Raw genomic sequence first — 17272 nt, forward strand, 5'->3', positions numbered from 1 at the left:
ACGTTGGAAAGAGGAGACATAGTACATTTAATAGCCAGACAAAGTTAGCAAAACAATTGCTTTTGTCATAAGTCAACACTCCCGCTATTAGGTCATGTTTATCTACATGAAAATGAAGTTGACATAAAATAAATCCTCAAATGCATGTAGACCTATTTAAACAGTTTTGACGGTTATTTTATTTTCATGGTGGGCTTCATCCATAACCGTCAGTTACCGTCACATCCCTAATGAAAATGCAACAACCCCCCCCCCCCCCCAAAAAAAATAACAGGAAATATTTTCTTTGCAAAATGGCCATATTACATCAGTTTCACCGGTTGTAAGGAAAGAGAAATCTGTGAAAATGACCCAAAATGTTTCTGATAAGATTTCTGTTTGGCTTGGATGAATAGGCCTATTTTATGTGGTTGGAATACTATCAGTTTTTATGACGCTGAAACATAGCACCTTCAGACGGTATAACTGTGCATTCACATTCTTTCAAGATGCTAAAATAAATACGGTTGAAGTTGGAAGTTTACATACACCTTAGCCAAATACTTTTAAACTCAGTTTTTCACAATGCCTGACATTTAATCCTAGGAAAATTTCCCTATCTTAGGTCAGTTAGGATCACCATTTTATTTTAAGAATGTGAAGTGTCAGAATAATAGAGAGTGATTTATTTCAGCTTTTATTTAATTCATTACATTCCCAGTGGGTCAGAAGTTCACAAATCTCATGTAAGTGCATTCCATCTATTGGCACAATGGACAGTTTTTAACATCTCGTCCCGTGTTTTATGATTCTGATTATCTGGACCAGTCCAGTGACTGCTGTGAAAGGACAGCTGACAACATAGGAAAGTCTGTGTGACAGCTTGGAGAGACAACTGACCGGAGGGAATAGACCCCACTGGGGCTGTCATGGGCTAGCTACCCATGTTGGACTTCTCCGACACTGCTTCAGTATGTTGGAAACACCCGCTAAGTGCTACTGAAAGTCAACAAAGGAACATACACCTAGAGCCTGCGAGAGCTGGGGCGCAAGATGGCTCAATGACTGATCACACAGTTACGGACCCAGGAACGGAAACGACTACGAGTAGGAACACAGACATGAGACAACCATAACAGCAGCAGGACACACACTTCAGGTGTGCAGCTGTGGTTGGGAGAGAGTAACATCAGCAAGGGGGTTAAGGATCCATCAAGGGAGGAAAAGGTGCTTGGGAGAGCAGAGACAGGGACCTCGCAGTACTTCTTACAAAGCAGCCAGTCAAATCAGTCGAATGAAGCACAGCGACGGGACGCAAACCAAAGTTCGCAGAGCATCAGCATCCTTGTAACGGAGGAGGATAACACAAGCACAGAAATGCCGGTGGATGAACTCACCCAACCACAGAGACCTCTAAAAGAGGAAAAGATCAAAGGGCACAGACCCTGTGTGGCCCAAAGCTGTTGAAAAGAGAGAGTGGGAAACAATCAACAACGACCTGACAAATCTTGGAACAGGTAGGAACAGCAGAGAAAAAGCTTGAAAGGATGGGAGACATCTACCACTATGGGGAAGAGCGCTTTGGAGTAAAAGAAAGGAGAAGTGGCAAGACACCACCCGCGCCAGCCAAATCTAGGAGGCAGCAAGAGATCGAGATATTTGTCAGAGAGAGAAGGCAGCTGAGAAAGCAGTGGAAGAAGGCCTCTGATGCAGAGAGAGAAGGTCTCATGCTACTCCAAGCAGACATTAAAATGTCGGCTGGCAACCTTGCAAAGAGCGGAAAACTTAAGGAAACTTCGTAGGAAGAAGGAACACTCAAGAACACGGTTCTATAAAAAAAAAACTTTAAGCTTGTCAAAGACCTCTTCGCAAAGGAAAAGTGCGGAAACCTAATAACTCCAAAGCCAGAACTGGAAGAACATCTGGAAAAGGTTCACCAGGACATGAAAAGGCATGAGCAGATAATCATCCCACATGACATCCCACCAATTCAACAACCAGAATTCAATCTGGACACTGACCCTCCAAAATGGAAGGAAGTAGAGAACGTTGTCCGAAGAGCAAGAGCGGCCTCGGCTCCTGGTCCTAATGGAGTACCATACAAGCTCTACAAGAACGCCCCGGATGTTCTACGCTTTCTTAGGAGGCTCATGAGGATAGTGTGGCAGAAGGAAATAATACCAAAGGCATGGCGAAGGGCTGGTGGTGTGCTAATCCCGAAAGAGAAGGATGCGACAGACATCAGTCAATTCCGACCAATCTCGACCAACCACGTACCAGAACCCATCACTACACTGGTAAAGGCCTATTTCCAAGACCTGACTTCACAACAACATGACAGCGCTTGGAAGTAGGCACAATGGCAGGCTGTACAATTTCACCTCTGGCCTTCACTATGGCCATGGACGTCATCATCGGGGCATCGAGATGGGTGGTCGGCGGTGAGAGAACTAAGGAAGGGCTCCGTCTCCCACCTATCCGAGCATACATGGATGACATGACTACACTGACCACCACTGCAGCATGCACCAGGCAGCTACTTGCAAAACTGCAGGATAACATCAAGTGGGCCCGGATGAAAATCAAGCCAAGCAAATCTCGAAGCATCTCCATAGTCAAGCTTAAAGATGTGAGTTTCTGCATTGGAGATGACCCGATACCAACGGTGTCTGAGCAACCCGTCAAGAGCCTGGGTTTGATGGTACAACGAAAGCCTCCGGGATAAAGATCAAGTGCAGCAAGTAAGGCAGGACATTGCCGACGGTCTTGAGAACATCAACAAGACCCAACTGCCTGGAAAGCTCAAGCTTTGGTGCCTACAGTTTGGACTTCTCCCCCGGGTAATATGGCCACTCACCATCTATGAGGTCCCAATAACAACAGTGGAGAAGATGGAGCAAAACCATTACCTCATACGTGAAGAAATGGCTGGGTGTCCCACAATGCCTCAGTAACATCGGCCTCTATGGCAAACGGGTCCTTGAACTACCTCTTACAAGTCTAACGGAGGAGTACAAGTGCTCTAAAGTAAGACTTCAGATGACATTGAAGGACTCCAAAGACCAGACCATTAGCAAGGCTGCACCTCCTCTACAAACTGGACAGAAATGGACATCATCCAAGGCTGTGCAGCAAGCAACATCAGCCCTGAGACACCAAGACATTGTGGGGAATATCCAGCATGGAAGAGGAGGCTTTGACCTGGCAGCAAGCAAACCAACGTTCCATAAGGCAACAACATCTGAACGCAGGAAGCTGGTGGTCGAGGAGGTGCGCAGACAGGAGGAGACTGCAAGAAGTGCAAAGGCTGTCTCTCTTGCTAAACAAGGGCAATGGACATGGAGGGAAGGCCTGGAGAGGAGAAAGATCCACTGGAGTGAGCTTTGGCAAATGGAGGCAAGCAACATCAACTTCATCATAAGAGTTGATGTGCTTCCATCACCAAAAAACCTACAACAATGGTATGGCGAGGACTCAACCTGCCCCCTCTGCCCAGCTCCAGCGACTCTCAGGCATATAATGACAGGTTGCAAGACCAGCCTCTCACAAGGCTGCTACACCTGGAGGCACAATCAGGTCCTCAAGAGCCAGGCTGCAGCACTTGAGACCAAGAGGAGTGCAACCAATTAATTACCTCCAAAAACAAGCAATCCCATCAAAACGACAATATTCATCTGGGAGGGACAGAAAAGGCCCAAGAATCCTCCTACAAAGCCAGAAACCTAGCCATGGCCGGGACTGGGAGATGCTTGTCGATTTTGGCCAGCAACTCATTTTTCCACCTGCGATTGCTTCTACCAACCTTAGGCCAGACATGGTACTCTGGTCCCCTTCACGAAAGGCTGTGTACATCATAGAGCTCACAGTCCCATGGGAAAACTCTGTTGAAGAGGCCTAGGAGCGTAAGAAACTGCATTACACAGAGTTGGCAGCATATGCATCTCAGCGTAGCTGGAATGCAAAAGTCTGGCCATCAGGTTGCTGAAAGAACTTGGAATCCATGGACAGGCTCTGCGGCAGACCGTCAGAGCAGTTTCTCAAGCAGCTGAAAGAGGCAGCCAGTGGATCTGGATCAAACGGAAGGACCCTTGCTGGGCTATAACTTCATGACCCCCCCCCCCCCCCCCACCCCCACCCCCACATGAGAACCCAATTCAGATCCCTACAACTTGAGGGCATACGAGGTATGCGGTCAGCTGTAGGGCTGGCTCAGGGAAGAGGACGCCCCTGCCTTGCATAGTCCCATGAGACATCTTAATTGGGCATGGGACACAAACTAAGGCTTGATCACCCTTTAGCTGGCCACCTTTGATGAGGGTGTTTAGTGATTAAAGGCCGAAACACCGACTGATTCGAAGGCACACTACTGAGGACGTGTCCCAAAATTGACATCTTAACCCAGTCTAAGAAATAAACCTCCCATGCCACTCTGTCAACATCACGGCAAATCTCATGTGAGTGCATTCCATCTATTGGCACAATGGACAGTTTTTAACATCTCGTCCCGTGTTTTATGATTCACACACTCAATTAGTATTTGGTAGTATTGCCTTTAAATTGTTTAACTTGGGTCAAACGTTACAGGTAGGCTTCCACAAGCTTCCCACAATAAGTTTGGTGAATTTTGGCCCATTCCTCCTCACAGACCTGGTGAACTGAGTCAGGTGTTTAAGACTCCTTGTTCACACATGCTTTTTCAGTTCTTCCCACACATTTTCTATAGGATTGAGCTCAGGGCTTTGTGATGGCGACTCCAATACCTTGACTTTGTTGTCCTTAAGCCATTTTGTCACAACTTTGAAAGTATGCCTGGTCTCATGTCCATTTGGAAAACCCATTTGCGACCAAGCTTTAACTTCCTGACTGATGTCTTGAGATGTTGCCTAAATATATCCATATCATTTTCCTTCCTTGTGAAGCCATCTATTTTGTGAAGTGCACCAGTCACTACCGGAAGCAAAGCACCCCCACAACATGATGCTGCCACCCCCATGCTTCATGGTTGGGATTGTGTTCTTCGGCTTGCAAGCTTCCCCCTTTTTCCTCCAAACATAACAATGGTCATTATGGCCAAACAGTTCTAGTTTTGTTTCATCAGACGAGAGGACATTTCTCAAGAAAGTACCATCTCTGTCCCCATGTGCAGTTGCAAACCGTTCTTACTCGCTGAGCAGCCTTTCAGGTTATGTTGATATAGGACTTGTTTAATTGTGGATATAGATACTTTTGCACCTGTTTCCTCCAGCATCTTTACAAGGTCCTTTACTGTTGTTCTGGGATTGATTTGCACTTTCCACACTAAAGTACGTTCATCTCTAGGAGCGGTATGACGGCTGCGTGGTCCCATGGTGTTTATACTTGCGTACCATTGTTTGTACAGATGAACGTGGTACCTTCAGACCTCCACAAGTCAAGGATGAACCAGACTTGTGGAGGTCTACCATTTTTTTCCCTGAGGTCTTGGCTGATTTCTTTTAATTTCCTCATGACGTCAAGCGAAGAGGCACTGAGTTTGAAGGTAGGCCTTGAAATACATCCACAGATACACATCCAATTGACTCAAATTATGTCAATTAGCCTATCAGAAGCTTCTAAAGCCATGACATAATTTTCTGGAATTTTTGTTTAAAGGCAGTCAACTTAGTGAATGTAAACTTCTGACCCACTGGAATTGTGATACAGTGAATTGTAAGTGAAATAATCTGTCTGTAAACAATTGTTGGAAAAATTACTTGTGTCATGCACAAAGTAGATGTCCTAACCGACTTGCCAAAAGTATAGTTTGTTAACAAGAAATTTGTGGAGTGGTTGAAAAGTTTTAACCTAAGTATGCAAACTTCTGACTTCAACTGTACATTAATTATTCATTTTGGTTGCCTATCCTGACGTTAAGTTTGTTCTATAGATAGTATTTGACTCTGATGTGTGGCACAGAAGGTATCTGACTCTAGCCACAAAATTAAGGAAATTATTAGGGGGAGATTTCGGCAGGCAAGAAAATGGCCTTTCTTAATTTTGTGGCTAGAGTCAAATACTTTTTGTTGCACACATCATAGTCAAATATTTTCTATAGAACAAACTTCACGTCAGGATAGGCAAACGAAATGTATAATTTATATATGTGTGTTATATTAAACATAGAGGAGGGAGTAAAATGTAGGCAAGCAATAAACATTTCAGAACAATTACTAGTTTAATAAGACATGGGAGAGATGGCAAATTTTGTCAAAGAGATTTATTTATAGACTCATACACTTGAAACAAATAGCCAAACCAAAAACTGCAGACATTACTAGTGCCTCCCCCGTGATCAAACCGAGATAAAAAATCAAATGAAACGCAGCCTAACGTGATTAGAAATCTCAACTAGCAAAGAAGTCGCAGCAATGAAGTGAGTGTGCAAAGAGGGGGGGGTTCCTGGCATGGGGGAGATTTGGCACAACACCGACAATGGTATCATCCTCTTTTACCACTTCAACAAATATTTCCCAAACATTACTTTTCTTGCCCTCCCTTCTCTTATTTTCCACTCTACATTTCGCAGCTTTTTAATATGGAATTAAACTCCGACATTCTGCTTTTTGCCTCCAAAAATCAGCATTACCTTTTTCTGCCCGTTCCCAAAAGTATTTGGGGATTGGCGTGTTGGGTATTTAGCGTTTAGGCCCTAAATAGCCAAACATAATTAAAGAAAAACCTCAAGGTAGCCTATAGATATAAATTGCATAATATTATACCTTTATGGACTTTTTTAATGTATTGTTCTCTTTATTCAACCCGCCTGCCCTTCATCCACACAATATTTAGCCTAACAACCCTAAAACAGTCAGCCCTGCGGATATAACAGGAGACTGCGGGTTAGGAGTCAATCTGTGCATTACTATGTACTTCTTATACCCTGACTATACCGCTCGCGTTGCAAAATAAATTTAGGAATATTTGTTATTCCATTATTGCACCCACACTGCTTGTGCACGTCTGCTTTGCCAAGGGCTAAAATAGAAGTAATTCCTATTTCTGAAGCAGATTGCGCTGCAAGTCCTGCCTCTCCCATCTCCTCATTGGTTTATAGAAGCAGGTACCAACATGCCATCTCCTCATTGGTTATACCCACGTGGATGATTGAAAGATGAACTGTTTTGCCGGTTGTCATGGTAATACTATGAAAGTGTAGATGCCAATCACCATATAAGTTCAAAGATGAAAAAGCTTGGACGGGGAGAGATGACTAGAAACGATTCGGTTGACCATTTGATGTGTGGATTAATTGTCGGAGTAGAAGACCTTGTGCATTTCAGGTAAAATAGCAACTCAATGTTTATATCCCAGGACAAATTAGCTAGCAACAGCAACCTACCTAAATAGGACAAATTAGCTCGCAAGTGCAAGCATGTTTAATGCTTTTCGACCTGTCCCCAAATTAATGTTCAGAGTTTGTTCTGATATTTTACGGTTTGTGTTCCGTGTTACTGTGCACTGATATAAGTAGCAAGAGTGCCCCTGGCGTTGTGTTACCGGGAAAAAAGTGGACTCATCACCATACTAGACTGCTAAAGTTGAATTAGTCAAATTGACGCATAATGGCTTTTCGTTTTTTTGTAATCAGATTTGCATGCATCAGCAGGTCAACACTAGACTTTCCCTCCACTTCGAAAACGTTGACAAATTGGTAACGGCCACTTTTAATCCTTCGAACTGAAGGCACAGCTCAAGACCGTGCGGTTCAGAAAAGCTTTATAAGGATGCGCCTTGGGTGTGAGAACGCGCTTTACAAATTAGAAATTATTATTAAACCAATAGTGGAATATTGCACAATAATATAATGGAATCATTGAAACAAATGCATTATTCAAATGTAGCCAGTTTCATGTAACCCATAATGATATTATCATTGCTGTTCATCATGGGTTGCAAACAAATCACAGGAGGATAATGTAAATTTTTCTACTGACGTAACACTGAGAAGTATAGAAGTTGTGTATATAAATCGTGCATTATTATGAATCTTATTTTGATGCATTTCTCAACAACAAAAAAGCGACATCATACATTTTCTAATCACATCACTGACATTAAAACGGTTGTAATAATTTGACAGTTACAGCTACACAATTGACCTACACGACTGTCGCTGGTCTCGCTTGACTGAGTCGAGTAAATAAACCATAGCAATAATAACTGAATGCAAAGCACGACATATTAGACAAACACGTTAAAAGATATTGGTCTTATGCATTGGATTTACAAAACGAAATATATTACAGAAAATAAAACATTTGTTCATATAGCTAGCGCTAATGTGTTGCAAAGACGGTGCCTAGGCCTGTGAAGCTATTGTGAGCGTAGAATGCGTTTTCTTACCCTGTAGAGCTGTCCAAACGCTGTTCATGCATATCCATGAAGGTTACAGTTTAAAATGTGATATTCAGCGACACTGAAAAACGGAGTTGGAAGTACTGATCACGGGGACAAACAAGGGTCATGTGAGAAAGACCGTCCAGAACACGTGAGGTACCGACTGGGCAAACAGTTAAAATGGAGACCGCTGGAAGGGTGGTTTCGTTCTGTGTGTTCTTTTGACTCTATCACGTCCCCCTTTTCTTGGAAAATGCGAGATTCGGGTGTCAGAATTGGCTACTGTAAAAGCTTCTAACGACATTTACCGTCGGATTTATAGATGGGAATTTGGCAGATATTTCCGTGATTAACTGGTTGATTTCTATAAATGTTTTATTTATTGTTCCCTGGTCGGGCTATTTGCACTCGTAGTGGTGTTAAATGTATCCATCCGCAAGGCTGCGTCTAAAGTTGCCTTGTCGTTGTGGATAATAAAGTATGGAGTGGAGTCTATTCTAAACACGGGTTGACTTTTGATTCCGCTGAACTTGTGAAATTAAAGTATTGTATCCGAATAGTTCTAGCTCAGCCTTGAACAAAAGTTTGTGTAGTCAGTGCTGGACTGACTGAAATAGGTTCCGGTATTCATGTTGGGTCTATGTACTGTTTATATTTAGGTGCAGGAGCTCCACAATACTTTTGAGCTAATATTCTATAAGAGAAACAGAAGCTCAAGGAGTATAACATTTGGGGTGCTGGTACTCAGCTCCGGTGAGCTCATGGCAGAGTCAAGCACAGTGTCTAGTGCAATTGAAATCAGCAGCCTAACTTTACTAATGAGCATGTTGTGCACATGCACTGGGACCCCTGAGCTCCACAGCCCCACATTACCAAAAAAGTTTCTGTCAAAGAAATACTGCGTCTAAAATAAAAACAATTTTTACTGCAGTAATTTTGCTGTGTAACTGCAGTCAGAGTGCAGTATAATTACAGAACGCTGCAGTTATTCCACAATTACTGTGTCCACAATACCACAGTCGACTGTAGTTACTGCACTTTTATTGCAGTTTTACAACTGCTATATTTTTTTGTAAGGGCCAACAGACATTGTTTTGGGGGGTTGTTGGTCCCCTGGAGGTTGTGGGCCTGTCATGCCAAATAATGGCCCCCAGCCAAAAAGTGTCCCACGGTCACTTTCATTGCTGTATCAATGGTATGATGATCTAATGATTTGAATTTTGGAGATCGTTACAGTCTAAATTATGTTCTTTTCATCCCTGCTATGCAAATAAGGCTGATTTCCGCAAAAATGTAGCTGTTTAAACGAGTTGTGTTTAGCTAATAAAATGAAAACATTACTTCTAACTACTTTTGGGCATCTTGTTAACATCACAACAACATAACATCCATCAAAATGAGCTAAATAAATAAATACAGTATGGGGATAAGGTAGATAGATGGGCTTTATACAGATGGGCTATGAACAGGTGCAATGATCTGTGATCATAAATAATAATAATCGCTGTGTAGCTTAACGAACACCTGAGCACTGTGAACACTGGCAGCTGGTTCTTAAAGCTAGTGAGGGAGATGGGAATCTCCAGCTTCAGTAATTTTTACCCATAGTGTATGGGGCTTTGGTGGCAAAACGGATGGCACTGTGATAGACAACATCCAGTTTGCTGAGTAGAGTGTTGGAGGCTATTTTATAGATGACATAGCCGAAGTCAAGGATCGGTAGGATGGTCAGTTTTACGAGGGTATGTTTTGCAGCATGAGTGAAGGAAGCTTTGTTGCGAAATAGGAAGCAGATTCTAGATTTCATTTTTGATTGAAGATGCTTAGTGTGAGTCTGGAAGGAGAGTTTGCAATCTAGCCAAGGTATTTGTAGTTATCCACGTATTCTAAGTCAGAGCCGTCCAGAGTAGTGATGCTGGACGGGCGGGCAGGTGCGGGCAATGATCGGTTGAAGAGCATGCATTTAGTTTTATTTGCGTTTAAGAGCAGTTGGAGGCCACTGAAGGAGAATTGTATGGCATTGAATCCCGTCTGGAGGTTAGTTAACACAGTGTCCAAAGAAGGGCTAGAAGTATACAGAATGGTGTTGTCTGCGTAGAGGTGGATCAGAGAATCACCAGCAGCAAGAGCGACATCATTGATGTATACAGAGAAGAGAGTCGGCCCAAGAATTGAACCCTGTGGCACCCCCATAGAGACTGCCAAGGGTCCGGACAACAGACCCTCCGATTTGACACACGGAGCTCTATCAGAGGAGTAGTTGGTGAACCAGGCGAGGCAATCATTTGAGAAACCAAGGCTGTTGAGTCTGCCAATAAGAATGTGGTGATTGACAGAGTCGAAAGCCTTGGCCAGGTCGATGAATACAGCTGCACAGTAATGTCTCTTATCGATGGTGGTTATGATATCGTCTTCTCTTCTGTCCCGTCGATGTGGATAGGGGGCTGCTCCCTCTGCTGTTTCATGAAGTCCACAATCATCTCCTTTGTTTTGTTGACATTGAGTGTGAGGTTATTTTCTTGACACCAGACTACGAGGGCCCTCACCTCCTCCCTGTAGGCCGTCTCGTCGTTGTTGGTCATCAAGCCTAGCACTGTAGTGTCGTCTGTAATCTTGATGATTGAGTTGAAGGCGTACATGGCCACGCAGCCGTGGGTGAACAGGGAGTACAGGAGAGGGCTGAGAACGCACCCTTGTGGGAACCCATTGATGAGGATCAGCTGAGTGGAGATGTTGTTACCTACCCTCACCACCTGGGGGCGGCCCGTCAGGAAGTCCAGGACCCAGTTGCACAGGGCGGGGTCGAGACCCAGGGTCTCGAGCTTGATGACGAGTTTGGAGGGTACTATGGTGTTAAATGCTGAGCTGTAGTCGATGAACAGCATTCTTACATTGGTATTCCTCTTGTCCAGATGGGTTAGGGCAGTGTGATTGCGATTGCGTCATCTGTGGACCTATTGGGGCGGTAAGCAAATTAGAGTGGGTCTAGGGTATCAGGTAGGGTGGAGGTGACATGGTCCTTGACTAGTCTCAAAGCACTTCATTTAGTCATTTAGCTCTGTTACCTTCGCTTTCTTGGGAACAGGAACAATGGTGGCCCTCTTGAAGCATGTGGGAACAGCAGACTGGGATAAGGATTAATTGAATATGTCCGTAAACACACCAGCCAGCTGGTCTGTGCATGCTCTAACTTCCGGCATCGACAGAGATGCTCGCTTCGCGTTCCTAGGAAACTATGCAGTATTTTTTTTTATGTGTTATTTCTGACATTCTTACCCCAGGAAATATTAGCTTATATTGGATATAAGAGCAATGTCAACTCACCAACATTACGACCAGGAATACGACTTTCCCGAAGCGGCTCCTCTGTTTGGTCCACCACCCAGGACAATGGATCGGATCCCAGCCGGCGACCCAAAACAACGGCGCCGCAGAAGGGGCAGACGGAGCGGTCAGGCTCTGGTCAGGCTCCGTAGACGGGCACATCACGCACCGCTCCGAGCATACTCGCCAATGTCCAGTCTCTTGACAACAAGGTAGACAATCTGAGCAAGGGTTGCCTTCCAGAGAGACATCAGAGATTGTAACGTTCTTTGTTTCACGGAAACATGGCTAACTCGGGATACGTCATCAGAGTCGGTACAGCCACCCGGCTTCTTCATGCAGAAATTTTGCTATTGGAGTACAACATTTGATCAATAAAAAATGACCTTTATTACTTGGTATTTTCCAGAACACTTGCTCTCCACCGCCACCTCGGCGTTGATGCCCTCACTGACGAAGACATTGAGACAATTTTCTTGTCTGAAGAAATTGATTGTCTTGATGAGTCTCTCAACTACAATTTGCATGACTAACAGTACCCTTTCACTTAACTATTATTATATTGCATACCGAGAGCTTTCCCTACTGCACAGTCACAAATGACCGGATGAGCAAGTGGCTGGATCCTTCAGGATGAGACAAGAAGGGTCCAAGTTTGCTCATCCTGCAGTCTCCAAGTGCGAAGAGGCCCTCATAAGGAAGATATACAGAGTCATCGCATGGCAAGGACTTTGACGCAGGCACCTACTACTTCATCTCAACAGTTATGTTCTGTGAGGTAATGAAATGTGCTATTGGATGTTTCTGTGTGTTATAAGTGTACATTTTGCAGCCAATGCACCATCTCTGTGTGCATTATCTTACAGGTCACAGTATGGATTCTGCAGAAGGGGTTCAGTTGCGCAAAGCACATATTGCCACCCCATAACTTTTGAACATTTTATTTCACTATTTTGTTGCATCTGCATGTTCATTTGAGTGGCAGAATCTAAGGGTTTAAGTGGGCCATAACGTAGCTAGCCAAAGTTCCCTGCCTCAACAGATGTACATTGTGTTCAACTGTAATCATCCTTAGTGTGGTTAGGTAGGTTTACCCTAAAAAGTATCATTCCTGTATTGTATCGAAGCCCATGTACCCAATATATGTATTGATGTAACACCAGCACATTGTTCTTACAGTATGTCTCGCTCATGTCAAACCAATCTCGTCAATGTGTTATAGTTGCACATAGGTTTTCCATTTTTTTTTTTTTTTTTAAGATATCCTATATTTCTTATTGTCCTATTACTGTTTAGGGGTCTGCTTCTTGTTACTTTGTTAGCACTTATTCTTAGCTCAAAGTAGGCTACTGCTTTTTTAACTCCTGTAATAATAGTCAGACACGCGCTGTACAGTATACTCTAATCATTTAATGCACTCATTTGATTTGCTTTTAAGTGTCAAACACCTGATATAAGACAGCATATCGCTGAGATGTGATAAAACCTGCATATATTTATGCAGGTTTTACATCTAATGATTTAGGTCTGATATCTGCCAGGGGGAGGACGATGGTTTTCTTTTGGATAGCCTGTAATGTCTCTTCCCCTTATACCCTGAAATAAAATGTTCACTCAAATATTTCTGTCAATTTCTGTTATCAACCTACGAATTAAGCATTTGGCCATACATGACAAAGGACTTCTCCTTGTTCTCGCAAAACAGTCAAGTCTTCAGTTCCACATTATGACAATAGAGGCCGCTCAAGTGACAAAAGACAGCAAAAACAGATTAATTGGAGAAATTAGAGTACCTTGGGTTAGTTATATAAATATTTGGTAGTAGTGTTACTTGATTTGGCTTCCCCACAAATTAGCATTGCATTTATTTGCAGTGCTGACATTTACTTTTCACTCAAGGATTGCTCCAGCTGAGCCTACAGTACCACTGTCCTGTTGGCTTTGGGTAATGTGAGAGGCAGTGGATAAAGCTTTTTTTTTTAAATAAAGTTATAAGCAAACTAGTTGTGGACACAAGCTAGTTGTGCTAGTGCAGCCTATTATGTAATGCCCAGAATGGCAGATCGCTAGCTCAATACATTTGTTTATCAAAAGTAACAAGAGGATTTGTGAAACAGTTGTTTATACTTTTGCTAAAATCTAGCTTTTACAGTGCCTTCGGAAAGTATTCAGACCCCTTGACTTTTTCTAAATGTTAAGTTACAGCCTTATTCTAAAATTGATTACCACCACCCCCCCCCCCCCCCCCCCCCTCATCATGATGTTCTGTAATGGTGTGGCAAACAAAACCACATTTAGAATGTTTTGCAAATTTCCTGTTGGAAATGTGTGGTTGAGATTGCATCGTCTGTGGACCTATTTGGGCGGTAAGCAAATTGGAGTGGGTCTAGGGTGTCAGGTAGGGTGGAGGTGATATGGTCCTTGACTAGTCTCTCAAAGCACTTCATGATGACGGAAGTGAGTGCTACGGGGCGGTAGTCGTTTAGCTCAGTTACCTTAGCTTTCTTGGGAACAGGAACAATGGTGGCCCTCTTGAAGCATGTGGGAACAGCAGACTGGTATAGGGATTGATTGAATATGTCCGTAAACACACCGGCCAGCTTGTCTGCGCATGCTCTGAGGGCGCGGCTGGGGATGCCGTCAGGGCCTGCAGCCTTGCGAGGGTTAACACGTTTAAATGTCTTACTCACCTCGGCTGCAGTGAAGGAGGGACCGCATGTTTTCGTTGCAGGCCGTGTCAGTGGCACTGTATTGTCCTCAAAGCGGGCAAAAAAGTTATTTAGTCTGCCTGGGAGCAAGACATCCTGGTCCGTGACTGGGCTGGATTTCTTCTTGTAGTCCGTGATTGACTGTAGACCCTGCCACATGCCTCTTGTGTCTGAGCCGTTGAATTGAGATTCTACTTTGTCTCTGTACTGACGCTTAGCTTGTTTGATAGCCTTGCGGAGGGAATAGCTGCACTGTTTGTATTCGGTCATGTTACCAGACACCTTGCCCTGATTAAAAGCAGTGGTTCGCGCTTTCAGTTTCACGCGAATGCTGCCATCAATCCACGGTTTCTGGTTAGGGAATGTTTTAATCGTTGCTATGGGAACGACATCTTCAACGCACGTTCTAATGAACTCGCACACCGAATCAGCGTATTCGTCAATATTGTTATCTGACGCAATACGAAACATATCCCAGTCCACGTGATGGAAGCAGTCTTGGAGTGTGGAGTCAGCTTGGTCGGACCAGTGTTGGACAGACCTCAGCGTGGGAGCCTCTTGTTTTAGTTTCTGTCTGTAGGCAGGGATCAACAAAATGGAGTCGTGGTCAGCTTTTCCGAAAGGGGGGCGGGGCAGGGCCTTATATGCGTCGCGGAAATTAGAGTAACAATGATCCAAGGTTTTACCACCCTTGGTTGCGCAATCGATATGCTGATAAAATTTAGGGAGTCTTGTTTTCAGATTAGCCTTGTTAAAATCCCCAGCTACAATGAATGCAGCCTCCGGATAAATGGTTTCCAGTTTGGAAAGAGTTAAATAAAGTTCGTTCAGAGCCATCGATGTGTCTGCTTGGGGGGGATATATACGGCTGTGATTATAATCGAAGAGAATTCTCTTGGTAGATAATGCGGTCTACATTTGATTGTGAGGAATTCTAAATCAGGTGAACAGAAGGATTTGAGTTCCTGTATGTTTCTTTCATCACACCATGTCTCGTTAGTCATGAGGCATACGCCCCCGCCACTCTTCTTCCACGCGATGCGTGGAGAAACCCGTTGGCTGCACCGCCTCGGATAGCGTCTCTCCAGTGAGCCATGTTTCCGTGAAGCAAAGAACGTTACAGTCTCTGATGTCCCTCTGGAATGCTACCCTTGCTCAGATTTCATCAACCTTGTTGTCAAGAGACTGGACATTGGCAAGAAGAATGCTAGGGAGTGGTGCACGGTGTGCCCGTCTCCGGAGTCTGACCAGAAGACCGCCTCGTTTCCCTCTTTTTCGGAGTCGTTTTTTTGGGTCGACTGTATGTAATGAAACCTAAGATGACCTGGGGTACTAATGTAAGAAATAACACGTAAAAAAACAAAAAACTGCATAGTTTCCTAGGAACGCGAAGCGAGGCGGCCATCTCTGTCGGCGCCGGAAGTGTGTGGGAGTCTTGTGCTGGAGCAGTTTATGAGCAGCCTCTCTCCCACACAACAGAGACTTGAACACCTTCCATACTTCTGCCACAAACTCCTACAGACTGAGGCAGACGGCAGACTGTTGCTCCCACACCGCCGTAGCCCAGGCAAGTGCCATCCCGGACATCAGCGTTATGATGCACGCTATCCTCGAGCGGTCCGAGGGGAACAAAGAAGGCTGCAGCTCGAAGACGAGGGAGCACTGGGAGAGAAAGGCCGGGCAGGTTCCAGAATCTCCAGCGTAATGCTCCAGATGATGTAAGCAGGGATCTCGGGACACTGGAGTAGGCTGGTGGCGGGCCTGCTGAAAGTCTGGAGAAATAATGGTGTGGCTTGCTGCCTTGTAGAGAATCCGCTGAATTTCTCCAGCAATGTATCGAACACCTGGTCATGGCATTCCGCCAGGGTCAGGAGTCCCACTATAAGGCATTGCAGTAACTCCTTGTGTCTTCCATTGGTGGCTCCTTTCTGGGAGACAACATTGTGGAGCGGGTCTGCCTGCTGAGTCTTATCATGGCCAGTTCAGAACTCAGGATAAGACCCAGATGCAGATAGTTAGAATCACATATGTTTTAATGGCCCAAACAGGGGGCAGGCAAAAGACAGGTCAAGGTCAGGAATAGGTCCGTCAATAATGTACAGAACAACAGGCAGGCTCTGGGTCAGGGCAGGCAGAGGTTCGTAATTGGGGTAGAGTCAGGCAGGTACAGAACGACAGGCAGACTCGAGGTCAGGGCAGGAAGAATGGTCAGAACCGGGGAAACTAGGAAACATAAACTTGAGAAAGCAGGAAGACGTGAAACACACTTATTAAGACACGCCTCTTATTAAGACCAGATTAACTGGCAACAGACAAACAGAGAACACAAGTATAAATACACAGGCGATAATGGGGGAGATGGGCGACACCTGGATGGGGTTGGAGACGAGCACAAAGACCGGTAAAACCAATCAGGGTGTGACAGTTTGGATAATGTGCCATTCATTTTTTTACTAATCTGCTGCTGCGCATGTGTATTTTGTGGAGTTGTATTAGTGTGACATTGGGGATGTTTTTGTCATTTCCCGGTTCTTGGCATTAGTTTTTTTCAGGAAATGTTAAGTTTTCCCAGGACAGTCCCAGGATCCTAGTTATCCATGTTAATCCCTAGTGTCCTGCCCAGTCACTAGATCTCATTCCAATTGAGCATCTGTGGGAGGAAATGGAACAAGCTATTTGAAGTAGAGATCCACTACCAGCCAACTTGGAGTCAACATGGGCCAGCATACCTGTGGAACGCTTTTGACATCTTGCCCTGACGAATTGAGGCTGTTCTGAGGTTAAAAGGGGGGGTAACTCAATATTAGGAGGGTGTTAGGTGTGCCTAATGTTTTGTACACTCAGTGTATGTCTATGATTATGTAAGATCATAGTACACCAAGCCTACGTCCTCCATTTATAAGAAC

The 17272-nt window shown here is 44.4% G+C and overlaps 1 protein-coding gene across 2 annotated transcripts in view; it reads right to left on the reverse strand.

Annotated features, from left to right (window-relative positions):
* The window catches only part of LOC139392116 (upstream stimulatory factor 2-like), a 30085-nt gene extending 21583 nt beyond the window's left edge, over positions 1-8502 (reverse strand). Inside the window, exon 1 of one of the 2 annotated variants that reach the window (XM_071139833.1) lies at positions 8341-8502. In XM_071139833.1, the coding sequence (XP_070995934.1) occupies positions 8341-8368 (28 nt within the window). In that variant the 5' untranslated portion in view covers positions 8369-8502. The remainder of the gene's footprint in view (positions 1-8340) is intronic. The other variant, XM_071139834.1, reaches the window with a different exon arrangement.
* Positions 8503-17272: the final 8770 nt, after the last annotated feature.

Source organism: Oncorhynchus clarkii, chromosome 32 (genome assembly GCF_045791955.1).
Source record: "Oncorhynchus clarkii lewisi isolate Uvic-CL-2024 chromosome 32, UVic_Ocla_1.0, whole genome shotgun sequence".
In the NCBI taxonomy this organism is placed as follows: Eukaryota; Metazoa; Chordata; class Actinopteri; order Salmoniformes; family Salmonidae; genus Oncorhynchus; species Oncorhynchus clarkii.